General features: G+C 33.1%; 2 protein-coding genes and 1 pseudogene across 2 annotated transcripts in view; 2 read left to right on the forward strand and 1 right to left on the reverse strand.

Moving 5' to 3' along the window:
- Positions 1-14,855, reverse strand: part of LOC139483478 (uncharacterized) — a 766,788-nt gene that overhangs the window by 118,335 nt on the left and 633,598 nt on the right. The gene's annotated exons all lie outside the window — the stretch shown is intronic.
- LOC139482548 (uncharacterized) lies at positions 385-5,887 on the forward strand. Its single transcript, XM_071266460.1, has 5 exons — positions 385-969; positions 2,229-2,413; positions 2,958-3,024; positions 4,477-4,956; positions 5,382-5,887. Exons 1-5 carry the CDS (start codon positions 522-524, stop codon positions 5,885-5,887), a joined length of 1,686 nt encoding a protein of 561 aa, XP_071122561.1. The 5' UTR covers positions 385-521.
- On the forward strand, positions 6,290-11,726 carry LOC139482430 (uncharacterized; annotated as a pseudogene).

Here is a 14,855-nt window from a genome sequence, read left to right on the forward strand (position 1 = left end):
GATAAGTTAAGATAAACATGAAAAGAATAGCAAAGAAAGAGTACTTTGTGCCAAGCAACCGCTGGCAAACATAGGCACGATACTTAATATCTTGCTGCAAAATTGATGGTCCACAGCAACTGTGTTAGTGTAACAATCTTTTATAGCATGATACATGTGATATCGAAAGGTGTTTTTCTAAATAACTCCTACCAAATAACATAATAGTTATCGAACGTACCAGGATTGCTATTTAAAACGCCAGACGCACGTTTCGTCTACATATGCCTCGCCAGTGACGCTCAAATCAAAATAAATATGAAGCCAATCAAGTAAAAAGCTTAATCAGCCAAACACATCAATAAGAAATTAACAGAGTTAAATACATTTACTATTATCTTAAGGTAAGGTTTGCGTTCACAGGGAGACAACTCGTATTCAAATCGTGGAATAACGCTGATTCACTCGAGCGTTTGAAATCAGCGAAATTTACCTTGTCAATGCAAACTTAATTTGCAAACATTCTACTTATCGTCTGCAAAATGTTGCGAAGTAAAACAGGAAAATTTCAATCGAAAAAGTCATTTGTGAAGCAATTCAAAGCTCAAGAGTCCAGAAGAAATATATTAGTAAGTCATCCTGTTGATGAGCCCATTACAGAAGATCACAACTACGTGTATGCCAACACCTATCCAGTTTTCTCAGACTCAGATATTGAACTTGGTGCAAGCTGTACCATTGACCCATCTCTTAATAATGACTGGAAAACAGGTAGACGGATAGTCGAGCTTCAAGCCTTAGCCCAACAGATGTTTTGCACCTCGTGTGATGCTCGACTACACCTGGCCGACATCGAGAGCGAGAGACGATATGGTTTAGGCAGCATACTTTTTATACGGTGTCAGAACAGTGTGTGTAGTTCATTAAACGACGTTAAAACAGGAAAGAGAAACAACGGAACATTTGACATCAATTCAAAATTAGCACTAGGTAATTACAATGTTTTGTGTACATACATTTAAATATTATAGAAAAAAAAATGAAAGGGAACAACTATGTAATCTACAATTGTAACGGATGGGGTGGGCAGGGATTGAACTGAAGACTGGCAGCTGTAGCCCACAGCTTAAATTGTGTATGCCAAATATATATTCCTATATAAGAAAAGGAATCTGGGTCCATTCTCACTGATTTACGTTCGCCCTAGTACCTGTTCGCCCTGATACCTGTTTGCTCAGGATACATTCGCCCTGTCTTATTATTCTCTGATCCTAAACAAGCAATAGACTGAATCTGTCTGAATAAGTTTATTTAACCTCAATGCCCTGAATATTATATTTATTTTAGTAGGGCAATGGACGCTATGGAAGAATAATCCCAGGGAGAACATGTTATTAGGGCGAACGGACCCAATACCCAAGAAAACTGAAATTTAAGTAGTCCACATCAAATTTTAGGGGCTATTGGCATGTGGGCTCCTGCTAATTTCAAACCCTGGGTGGGGGTATTAAAATCACTTTGATTTCAATAGGAAGAAATCAATTATCTTACACTGTTTTGTTATTTTTAAACCATTTAAAAGAATAATCCCACCCCCCTCTTTTCCCCTTACAACTGCATTTCAGCGATTGTCTAAGTCCAATGCATGTTTTGCAAGACAAGCTGATGCAGTGGGAAGATCTACATAGATATCAATTTGATATTTGATACTTGGTATAGATTTATCATGACCAGTTAAAGTTTGAATCCAATACTATACTTAGGTTAAAGATTAAATTTTGCTGCTTTATAATTTATTATTTTCTCATTTCCTGTCTACATTATAATGATTTATATTAGGCAAAAGAAAAGTATATTACCATGATGACTGATGTAAATTTTATGCCCATCAAATTTCGCCCTAAGATGAGATTTATCATTATTGGAAAAAAAGTGGTGTTGGATCAGGCAGTCCCTAATTTGATTTCTTCCTTATGTAATAAAAAAAAGGGATTAAAGTTTAAGTGACTTATTATAAAGCTCAATGACTAAAATTTCGTTCATCCAATACTATGTATACATTTTCAACTTTTCCTTCATGATCAGCTTGCATGAAAAATTAATACGGAATAAATATGTCAATTTGACAATCAAGATTTAATAATGAATTGATATTTCTGTTCAGTGTTGGTGCATTTAATCTGATAAAAATGCGACTTTTCTTGGAAGCAATTGTTCTTTAAAACTAATATGTATGCAAAATATTGTAGCCATGGTACACACAGGAATGGGCCCAGTACAGATTAACAACTTGCTTGCAGCTTTAAATTTACCACCAGTTGTGCCGTCCACTCTTAAGAGAAGGGAACAAAAGATCGATACAACTCTGGAGACTGTAGCCAAAAAATCTTGTCTTGAGGCCCAAAAGGAAGAAATTGAAAAGGGAAATGGAAAGGTAATAAACTTATAATTCCAAATGATTATTTTTATATTAATTATCATGAATAAATATATACAATATATATGTACATTGTTGGAAATACAAAAATTATTTTTTATGAGCTTTAAAAACATGTCAGACGAAAAGGAAGGCTAATTGCTGAGCTTTTCTCCTGTTTTGTAGCAAATAAAACTCATGGACCGGTTACTTACTTGAAAATAGGGATTATTGGAAAAGTGCACACTTAAATTCACTACAATTGCATATATAAACACTAAAAATTTCTAAATAAGGGGCTGATTCAGGACTGGCTTGATATTGATCAGGAACAATATTTTGGAAAGTAACTATGTATTTCATCATTTTCATCATTGAAAGAGAAAATATTTTATAATCTGTTGCCAAAATCTGCTTCTGTAAAAACAGCTTTTTAGAATACAGGTAGACTGCTTTATAGATGGTTGGTTAGGCAACATCAAACAGTTCAAATTTTATTTCTTGCCTAACATGAATTCTTCAGTACATGTATTTAAGATGTATGTATCTATTTCTTTTAAAGATGGAAGTAAGCTTTGACGGTGGGTGGCAGAAAAGGGGTACAGGATGGAATTATAATAGTAATACAGGTGAGAATTTTTCTGTTTATTTTTACTTGTATGAAAATAAGAAAGATGTGGTATGATTGCTAAATTTAGACATTTATTCCCTATAAACCAAAACATTTAGATATTAACAACTATATGTCCCACCATGTGGTCTTGAACAATGAACAAAACCAATATTGCAAAGCTAGCTCTAAAGGGCAGTGAAATGACAAATGGCAAACAATTTAAACGAGAAAACTAATGGCCAGGATTTAATTACATAACCAATGTCAGTGTTCATTATGTTGCACATTTTTTATCTGTCCAACTTAAACTTACTCCAAGATCAATAATCAAAAATTAAATTAAATTTTTAGTTATTTTAAACTTTTCATATTGCATGTATTATTATCTTATAGAAATGTAAGCATTTGGAATCATTTTGAATGCTTACAATACATTTTTCAATATAATTGATATTTTCAAGGGACATAACTCTTTTAAAAATAATTGATCTACACTGATTTTCTAATTTGTCCTAAACATTGCTGATAAAAAACAAATGATATAAATGTCATAAAAATCTGGTAAAACTTGTACACATGTAATTTTACCTGTAATTCCACCTTATGTAATAATGCTGTATTTTGATTGGATGAAAACCATGGTATTTTTCACCAATTTCTATATATTGAGATTTTCTTTTCTCTGCCGGGGTATTTGCCATTAGGGAATTCCATGTGCTGGGGTATTTGCTAGCAAATACCATGACAGATGGGAAATACCATAGCAAATACCATGGCAGATGGGGAATACCATGTCTAAAAATAGCTCAATGAATTATTTCTATTCTAATATGACAAATTCATGGCCATTCTTTATATATCATGTATATGGTTACAGATGAAATATTTAGGATAAAAAGCATCATTATTGAATTTGGACCGAATGACGTAAAAATCTTGGGAATGACGTGATAAATAAAAATCAACAGAAACGAATTGTCAACCGGTCACATAAAACTGGAATCCACTTGTATTACCCTTCACTGAAACTGATGAACCAGCTTATTATAAAAAGGGAGATATATATACAGTCAGTGACTGTACATAAAAAAAATGAACTATACATTCAATGCAATTTGACTGCGCAAATAGCAAAGCTGCAGTGTATACAAAATTTTTACATTCAAGTCGAAATTTCATATGATACCTAATAATAATAAACTTTCTGAGGTGGAACATTCGGTGGAATTAACCAATTATATCATGCTTTCAAGGGGTTACTTTGCCAAAAATACCGATTTCGAGGTAATCAAATTTCTATGGAAATTTGTACCTCTCAACCGTTATTTTCGGCAAATACCCCTTGTAAGCATGATATATTTGTATATATATAATTAATATTTACAAGAGACATAACTTTTACATCTGCCTTCACGGTAATTTACCTGTTTGGAATCATTTTATGTAAAAACAACGTCCATAATTTCAGGCCATGCATCATTAATTGGGAAAGAAACAGGAAAGGTACTGCAGTTCTCTCTTAGAAGTAAATCTTGCCAGATATGTGCCCTACATCAGAGCAAAAACCACACTATACCTGTACATGAATGTTCAAAAAACTGGGATGGTTCTAGTAAGGCAATGGAGCCTGACATGGCAATATCAATGGCCAGAGAGTTAGAAGAAACTGGATGTGCAATAGATGTCATCCATGGTGATAATGACTCGACCACAACTTCTCGACTGAAAGCTGTTTTCCCTTCCATTGAGAAGAAAGATGACAGTAACCACACTAAAAAAGGCATCACATCAAAACTATATAAGCTTAGCCACAAATATAAAGTACTAAAACAACCAAATGTAATATCTTACATTGGGAGATGCTTCATGTACGCCATAAAAGAATGCCAGACAAAAGAGCCAGAGAGTCTTAGAAAATCACTGGATATAATAGTTCCACATTTATATGGTGACCACTCTCTTTGTGCCAGTTAAGTCAGTGACTGTACATAAAAAAAATGAACTATACATTCAATGCAATTTGACTGCGCAAATAGCAAAGCTGCAGTGTATACAAAATTTTTACATTCAAATCGAAATTTCATATGATACCTAATAATAATAAACTTTCTGAGGTGGAACATTCGGTGGAATTAAACAATTATATCATGCTTTCAAGGGGTTACTTTGCCAAAAATACCGATTTCGAGGTAATCAAATTTCTATGGAAATTTGTACCTCTCAACCGTTATTTTCGGCAAATACCCCTTGTAAGCATGATATATTTGTATATATATAATTAATATTTACAAGAGACATAACTTTTACATCTGCCTTCACGGTAATTTACCTGTTTGGAATCATTTTATGTAAAAACAACGTCCATAATTTCAGGCCATGCATCATTAATTGGGAAAGAAACAGGAAAGGTACTGCAGTTCTCTCTTAGAAGTAAATCTTGCCAGATATGTGCCCTACATCAGAGCAAAAACCACACTATACCTGTACATGAATGTTCAAAAAACTGGGATGGTTCTAGTAAGGCAATGGAGCCTGACATGGCAATATCAATGGCCAGAGAGTTAGAAGAAACTGGATGTGCAATAGATGTCATCCATGGTGATAATGACTCGACCACAACTTCTCGACTGAAAGCTGTTTTCCCTTCCATTGAGAAGAAAGATGACAGTAACCACACTAAAAAAGGCATCACATCAAAACTATATAAGCTTAGCCACAAATATAAAGTACTAAAACAACCAAATGTAATATCTTACATTGGGAGATGCTTCATGTACGCCATAAAAGAATGCCAGACAAAAGAGCCAGAGAGTCTTAGAAAATCACTGGATATAATAGTTCCACATTTATATGGTGACCACTCTCTTTGTGCCAGTTAAGTCAGTGACTGTACATAAAAAAAATGAACTATACATTCAATGCAATTTGACTGCGCAAATAGCAAAGCTGCAGTGTATACAAAATTTTTACATTCAAATCGAAATTTCATATGATACCTAATAATAATAAACTTTCTGAGGTGGAACATTCGGTGGAATTAAACAATTATATCATGCTTTCAAGGGGTTACTTTGCCAAAAATACCGATTTCGAGGTAATCAAATTTCTATGGAAATTTGTACCTCTCAACCGTTATTTTCGGCAAATACCCCTTGTAAGCATGATATATTTGTATATATATAATTAATATTTACAAGAGACATAACTTTTACATCTGCCTTCACGGTAATTTACCTGTTTGGAATCATTTTATGTAAAAACAACGTCCATAATTTCAGGCCATGCATCATTAATTGGGAAAGAAACAGGAAAGGTACTGCAGTTCTCTCTTAGAAGTAAATCTTGCCAGATATGTGCCCTACATCAGAGCAAAAACCACACTATACCTGTACATGAATGTTCAAAAAACTGGGATGGTTCTAGTAAGGCAATGGAGCCTGACATGGCAATATCAATGGCCAGAGAGTTAGAAGAAACTGGATGTGCAATAGATGTCATCCATGGTGATAATGACTCGACCACAACTTCTCGACTGAAAGCTGTTTTCCCTTCCATTGAGAAGAAAGATGACAGTAACCACACTAAAAAAGGCATCACATCAAAACTATATAAGCTTAGCCACAAATATAAAGTACTAAAACAACCAAATGTAATATCTTACATTGGGAGATGCTTCATGTACGCCATAAAAGAATGCCAGACAAAAGAGCCAGAGAGTCTTAGAAAATCACTGGATATAATAGTTCCACATTTATATGGTGACCACTCTCTTTGTGCCAGTGAAGATGCTACCTGGTGCAGTTATCAGAAGAATCCTTCTCAATTCAGGTATAGTACAAAGTACTTTAAGAAAAAGAAAAAAATATTTATTTCAATTAGTTTAATGCTACTAATACTATTGTAAATATTTAGCATTTAATCTACTTCTGAACTGGATATCTTTAAAATTGGTTTGCAGCTTTAACTTCTTAACAATGATGCCTTGTAAGTCTTTGCAGCGTTAACCCCCCAAAGAACAGGGGGAAATTAGATGAGATGCCTGGATAAAGTTCTTTTAAAAAATCTGTTTAAAGTCTGTTATTTTCTTATACAGATTACATATAACAAGTTCAATAACAATAAGGTGTCCAATTGTGCAAAATATTCAAGGAAAAAAGTTATTAGTTGATACCACTATGTTAATATATAATGTATATATATAGGTAAATATAAAACAAGAATAAAAAAATATATGTTGAGATTCTTAGCCAATAAACACAGAAGTCAGATTTACTGACATGTATTGTACAACTGATTATTTGATTTTTTTTTTGTGTCTAAAAAGTTGTTTTGGGTTGTGATTTTTATCCTTAACATTTAAACAATCAATTTTATAGGTGACGCAGTCTACCGCAGGGTAAGCCTCTCACATGTCCAAGTCTTCAGACAGATCTTAAAGCCATTGTAAACAGCCAAAAAGATAGAGCTGCCTGCTTGACCAACTTAGGATCAACCCAAGCAAATGAGAATTTTAATTTCATAGTTTCAACAAAAGCTCCAAAAAACAAGTAAGATATCTGTTCATAATCATAATGAATAAGAATTTAAATGATATAAAAAAGAAGATGGGGTATGATTGCCAATAAAACAACTCTCCACACGAGATCAAAATAACACACAAATCAACAACTATCACTGGCGGATCAAGAAATTTTTATAAGTGGGGGCCCAGTCAGTGATATTTGTTTGCCTTAAATAAGTGGAGAATAATTATATAAAGGCTTTTCCCCCTGGAGAATAATCCAAATTTGAAAAAAAAATGACTTTAAATTTTTCCCAAAAAGACAACCTTTTCCCCAAACAGTGCAGTCTCAGTAGAAATTGTGCATAAATACAAACTGAAAAACAATCATTTGATCAATTTTCTTGCCTAAAATTTCAGTATTAGGATTATGTGCACATTTGAGGGTATATTTATGTATCATTAATTTACTGACAAAATGGGGTCTTATTTTAAAGCAGGGTTTGACTCTTGAAAATGGGTCTGTGAATTGGAGTTTCAGTCAAATTTATGGTTTATTTCAGATTTCCCAATTCCATGAAAATGACGCATATTTTCCTGATAAAAAGGGTAGATGTAGTTTTGAAAAAAGCCAACAATATCACTGCCAAAGGCTGCCTTAAAAGGGCCTGCTCCAGTCATGCTTCATTGATTCCCTATATAAGCAACCAAATTTTTGGAATATTTTTATCCTTTAATATGCATTTAATTAGCCACTTAATAATTTATACATCAAACCAATCATTATACCCCCGCTTTAAAAAAAGGGGGGTATACTGTTTTACCACTGTCTAACCTTCCGTCACTCCATCAGTCCGTCCGTCCGTCCAATGAATATTTTTCGTCACATTTTTCTCAGGAACTAATACAAGGATTTCTGAAATTTGGTTTCAGGATTTATATAAGTCAGCTATACCGTGTGATGCGTTTTCAGATTGGTCACTTGACAACTTCCTGTTTACCGAACACTTGTATGATTTAACACATGATAGCCAAGTTGAAAATTTTCGTCACATTTTTCTAAGGAAACTACAATACAAGGATTTCTGAAATTTGGTTTCAGGATTTATATAAGTCAGCTATACCGTGTGATGCGTTTTCAGATTTATCACTCGACAATTTCCTGTTTACCAAACACTTGCATATTTTTACACTATTAATATTATCCACTTGCGGCGGGGGTATCATCAGTGAGCAGTAGCTCGCAGTTTCACTTGTTTATTCTGTCAACACTTGCCTCATTGTTCATTGTAAACATGTTGTTTTGCATTTAATTTTTCATACAAAAAATACTATTTCAACTGCATTATAAATGGGACCTTCAACCTTAATATTTACAGGTCATTTGGATCAAGCAAATCTCTGACAGGGAGAATTTCAGCATCTGTTCTGCAGAAGAACGAGGGTCACAAGTATTTAGAAAAGGTTTGTGTTAGATAGAACTATAAGTGATAGACAGGCAGGCAGATTAAACCTGGTATGTGGAATGATTGTAAGGTTTACATGTCTGTCTGGCTTTGTTTCATCTGACCATGGTTTCATTTTCATGATTCTTTGGTTATTGTTAAGTTTTTGTAATTTGGTCTGTATTTCACATGTTAAAAGCATTAATTCAACTACATTTTGAGTATAGAATTATTATACTCTGTACAGTCTTGCAGGCTTCACCTGACCTAAGAAAAATAAAGGAAACAATATGCCAAGTCATGTAGTTAATGACACAGAGACAAAGATATATGGATATTAAAATTTCACACAAAACTTGGTTCACATTGTTGAGCTACATTTGTGTACATTATTTAATAAACTTGATACAAACTGTTACTTTTCAACAACATCAAGTAGAAATCTTGTCTAAGTCAATGCCTTGCCCATAATGAAGGTTTGGGATTAGATTCCTGGCTGAGTCTAACAAAAGGCTTTAAAACTTGTATTTGCTGTTAATCCGCCTGAGTAGTCTGTCTTCTTGTGTACTTTATATGTTAGTATGACACTTACATCATGAATATTTTCATCATACTGTCCTGGATATGGATGTATTATAGGTTTTGCAGATCTTTTACCTCCCCTTAATTGAAATTTTTTATGTAGATTCATGGTATAAATCTGCTAATTTGGAGACAGATTGGGAATTTATATGTTAGACTGTTGATTTATAGAAAGAAAACCTGGGGAAATATATTGCATTATTCAAAATGTTCAAATAAATACAAAATATTTGTGTTTTTAGATTATTTTTTTCAGCTTGGCCATTTAAGGGGAGATAAATCTTTTACTATTTTTTTTATACTGGACTGGAAGAGTAATTTAGTATCTTACTTGTAGCAATACAACAAGTTTGGTGACAACATTTTTTCTTTCAACTTTCTTTAAGCATATAAAAAAGTTATCTTCTTCTATTTTATCTCAAAATTCTCATAGATTTCTTTAATAATGCCAAAAAATGTGTTTTTTTCATGAACAATCTGGGCACATTTGAACAATTTGTATGACCTGTATCTTGATAAATAGCCCTGACTTTTTATTAGTTTTTCGTTAAAAAGCATAGACAAAAATTTATTTTGGCAAAGTATAAAAAAGATCTATCTGAGGAAATTTGACCTTTTATTTACCTTAATGACCATAAGGGAAAAGAATTGACTTTAGTCACTTTTTCATCAAATGTTCTACAATCTATATCTTTATATTTGATTTATAAAGCTAGTGGCAATATAAAGTTTTGTCTCTTTTTTATAGGTTAACAAGGCTGTAGGATTATCACCGGGAGAATTTACCTTCAGAATGGCCTTAAAAATTGCTGCTAAGAGAAAGCTTCAAAAAGCAAAGCAGATTAGTTTACAAGCAAAGAGGAAACGTCTGTTGAAAAAAATATTGAAAAGTCGGAAAGAAGCAACTAAGGAAATTCATGAAGGTGTTACCTACTACCAAGCTGCTGAATTACATCAAGATGAAGAACTAACCCAAACAACAGAAATTCCCAATAGATTAACACTACCTGAAAATGCCTTTACATATGTTGTATTTGATACAGAAACAACTGGCAGAGGGAGAAATAGTGACATTTTGCAAATAGCAGCTGGTGATGATTTTAATGTGTATGCTCAGCCACGTTGTGAAATTTCTGAACAGGCATCTGCTGTGAATATGCTAAGATACGATAGGGGAACAAATACTATATTCCATAGAGGTATTCCAGTCTTATCAAAACCAATACAGGAAGCTCTTTTGGATTTTATAGAATATCTAAAGAAAGTTCCTCAACCCATACTTGTTGGACACAATGCTTGTAATTTTGACATTCCTATTGTTTGTAATAGAATGTCTGAATTTAAATTATTTTCAGAATTTTCTTCTCATGTTTTTGGTTTTGTTGACACTCTGAAAATTTCAAAAAGAATCTTCCAAAAGTGTGATGTTGGCAACTACAAGCAGGAAAATCTCGTCAGTAAACTTACAAACTGCACTTATCAAGTACATGATGCAAAAGAAGATGTGAGAGTATTGACTACTTTATTCACAGAAAAAATAGAGAAGGAAGTGCTTGATGAAGACCTTTTCCACATATCCTTTCATGATGTGAAGAAAAGATATGATGAAATTTTACAACAGAAATTTATGTCATTAGCAGCAGTGACCAAGTTGGCCAGAAATGGTGTCTCTCCACTTCATCTTAGATTAGCGCATAACAGAAACTCTGGTTTAAAGTTATTATTAACTGATCTGCATATAAGATTAACAAACAAGAACTTAACATCTGTGATTAGTTTCCTGGAGAAAGAAGAGTGAATTTCATACTGTTAGCATCACTTGGCGTCCGTAGTTGTCTTAATATTGTCTTCACTCTATTTTTTACAAAATTCTTCTCTGAAACTATTGTGCCATATTCCCCATTTCCTTTCTCAATTTTATTTGTATTAATAATCATTGCATATCAGTTTCATTGCATTTATTTGAGGCAAACTTAAAGGAAGAAAACAAAAACAAAGAGATCAGCATTTTTTTCAATTTGAAAAGGGGTGTTTCTAAAGAACAGTAAAAGTAAGGCCACCAAAAATCATATTATATCTTTGTTTTGTGGTAATAAGCATTGTGTATAAGTTTCAAAATATTTGGTTAAGGCAATTTTTCAATTTGTAAAGGGGCATAACTCAAAAATGGTAGAAGTGATACTACACCAATTTCAACTTGATTAGCTTTTGTGGTAATTAGCACTGTGTATAAGTTTCATAACATTTATTTGAGGAAAACAATGGAAACGAAAATTCAGTAATTTTTCTGTTTGTAAAAAGGCATAATTTTAGTATGGTAACTGCGATGCTACACCATTCAAACTTGATCTGTGCTTTTTGGTAATAAGCATTGTGTATAAGTTTCATAAAAGCATACTAAAGTTAGAGAATGGAAACCAATTATAGGATGTACGTCCAGTCCATCTGTACAGGTTGAGGGACTTTCTTTAAATATTCAATAAATTCCAAATAGCCTATATTTGTATAAACTTCAAGATTATAAAAAAACCGTTTTTTTTCTAAAGTGAACATTGATTGGTTAAATATTTCTCAGTCATGTCCTGTTTTTGAATTTGTTTGTTAGCTTTTTGGTCATGAATGTTTGTCTCTAATATTTAATTAACTGTGCATTTGTATTCAGATATCGCAGATCAAATTTATTCGTTCATTGTTTAATCATACGTTTTTTGATTGAGTTAAGTCTGCCAATTGATATTTTATCGTATGTTTTTCTTTGTTGTGATGTTATGCTATTGTTTCAGAAAAAGGGAGAAGGTTTGGATCCATTAAAACGTTTAATCCCGCTGCAAATGTTTGCACCTGTCCTAAGTCAGGAATCTGATGTACAGTTGTTGTCGTTTGTTTATGTAATATATACGTGTTTCTCGTTTCTCGTTTTGTTAATATAGATTAGACCGTTGGTTTTCCCGTTTGAATGGTTTTACACTAGTAATTTTGGGGCCCTTTATAGCTTGTTGTTCGGTGTGAGCTAAGGCTCCGTGTTGAAGGCCGTACTTTAACCTATAATGGTTTACTTTTTAAATTGTTATTTGTATGGAGAGTTGTCTCATTGGCACTCACACCACATCTTCCTATATCTATGTGTACCTACAATGGTAAATCTTAATGCCCCTTCCACTACTTGGGTATAATGATGAGGGTGTGACAGTTATAGAAACTTGGGTATGATATTATGAGGGTGTGACGGTTATAGAAACTTTGGTGTGATGTTGTGAGGGTGTGACAGTCACATAAACTTGGTTTAATGTTTATGAGGGTGTGACAGTTATAGAAACTGGGTTTAATGTTTATGTTGGTGTAACATTTATAGAAACTTGAATATGATGTTATGAGGGTGTGACAGTTATAGAAATTTTGGTGTGATGTTATGAGGGTGGTACCGTTATAGAAAATTTGGTGTGATGTTATGAGGGTGTGACAGTTATAGAAATTTTGGTGTGATGTTATGAGGGGGTGACAGTTATAGAAACTTTGGTATGATGTTACCAATGTTTGACATCTATCAGAGCATGGGTATGATGTTTATGAGGGTTCGACAGTTATCGGGTTTTCAGTATGATGCTTTCAGGGTGTGACAGTTATAGAAACTTTGGTGTGATGTTTTGAGGGTGTGAAAATCATAACTGGGTTTAATGTTTATGAGGATGTGACAGTCATAGGAAATTTGGTTTGATGTTACCAATTTGTGACAGCTATCAGAACATTGGTATGATGTTTATGAGGGTGTGGCAGTTATAAAAACCTGGGTATATGATGTCATGATGATGTGACAGTCGTAGGAAAATTGGTATGGTATTACCAATGTTTGACAGGTATTGGAAATTCAGTATGATGTTTTGAGGATCTGACAGTTATCCGAACGTCAGGAAGATGTTTTGAGGGTGTGACAGTTATGGGAACTTCAGTATGATGTTTTGAGGGTGTGATAGTCAGTTTGGGTTTGGAACAGTTATAGGTACTTTAGTAGAACAGATATGACAGGGTGACAGATAAAGGACCATTTGTATTTTTGGCTATGTAATGGATTGGGTGTAATTGAAGATGTTGGTAGTTTTGGACCAGCTTATATATATATATATCCTATTGTTATTTTTCTTAATTTACATTGTTCATGTTAAGAACATTTATTTTCAAAAGATAAAGAAATAATTATACTTCAGTTTCATTGTTCTTCTTTGAGAATATAAGTGTTGTATTGATCACTCAACTGAAGGTGAAGGTCATAGTGCTACGTTTGAAAAAAGTGACAAGATCCCCAAAACACTTTTATACTTCAGAAAGTTGGACAATTTTTCACTTTATAAAATTTCATCTAAACTTGCATAAATACTGTAATCACTGAACAACACAATAACCAACATACTATACCAGGGAGCAGATGTGAAAAAAGACATATATAAAATGTTCATGCCAATCACACAAACACACCACAAATCACATAATGGGGTATACAAAACAGATATCCAGAAGTGGTCTTTATTGAACTAATTTTAATTTATTAAATTAAATTAATTTATTAAATTAAAAGTAAGATTTTCATATTACAGGTCTACATAACCACATTAGTTATTTTATATAAGAACAATACATATACAGCTGCTTTGTGTTGTCTGTCAATCTTCTGTTTTGTCTATCTTCATGTATAGAAACAAGAATATAGATATAGAAAGATGTGCCAATTTTCAGATTTGCAGTGACATCACACCATGTAACTGACCAATCAATTATTAACATGTGTGTTACGTTAGCAATGTTGAGAGGTGATGCCAATGAGAATCCTCTGGATTTTCCAGACTTCAATGCAAATCAATACAATTGATATCTATCGATACCTGTTTAATATAGTAATGTTACTCTTTAAATATAATTGTTAAAGACTATATAATATCTCCATTTAGGAGATAACTGTATTGTATTTTAAGCTCCGGGTCGCCAGTAAACTTAATTTGCGACCATCAAATCCCCAATTGATGCCGTCGGAGCTTAAAATACAATATTGTTATCTCCATTCTAATGAAACTGACAGAAAACAACGTTAAAACATGAATTTAAAATCTGCCATTTGCCGTCTGCGCTTGCAAGTACGTCCCATAGCATCAATTGTCAATTGATGCCATGTAAATAAGTGACGTTATCCAATCAAAATGAACGTTACAAACGTTGTTGCATTAGAATTTTATTTTTAACATACTTTATCCTCTGGTTACAAAATAATTGGCCATGCAATATAAATAATCAAGTATCACCTTTAAATAGATGAAAAATCTAGAGGATTCC

Source organism: Mytilus edulis, chromosome 7 (assembly GCF_963676685.1).
Source record: "Mytilus edulis chromosome 7, xbMytEdul2.2, whole genome shotgun sequence".
In the NCBI taxonomy this organism is placed as follows: Eukaryota; Metazoa; Mollusca; class Bivalvia; order Mytilida; family Mytilidae; genus Mytilus; species Mytilus edulis.

Coding starts and splice junctions, on each gene's coding strand:
- LOC139482548 (XM_071266460.1), top strand. CDS start 522: ATGTTGCGAAGTAAAACAGGAAAATTTCAATCGAAAAAGTCATTTGTG. Junction 970..2,228: donor CAATTCAAAATTAGCACTAG/GTAATTACAATG, acceptor AAAATATTGTAG/CCATGGTACACACAGGAATG. Junction 3,025..4,476: donor GAATTATAATAGTAATACAG/GTGAGAATTTTT, acceptor CCATAATTTCAG/GCCATGCATCATTAATTGGG.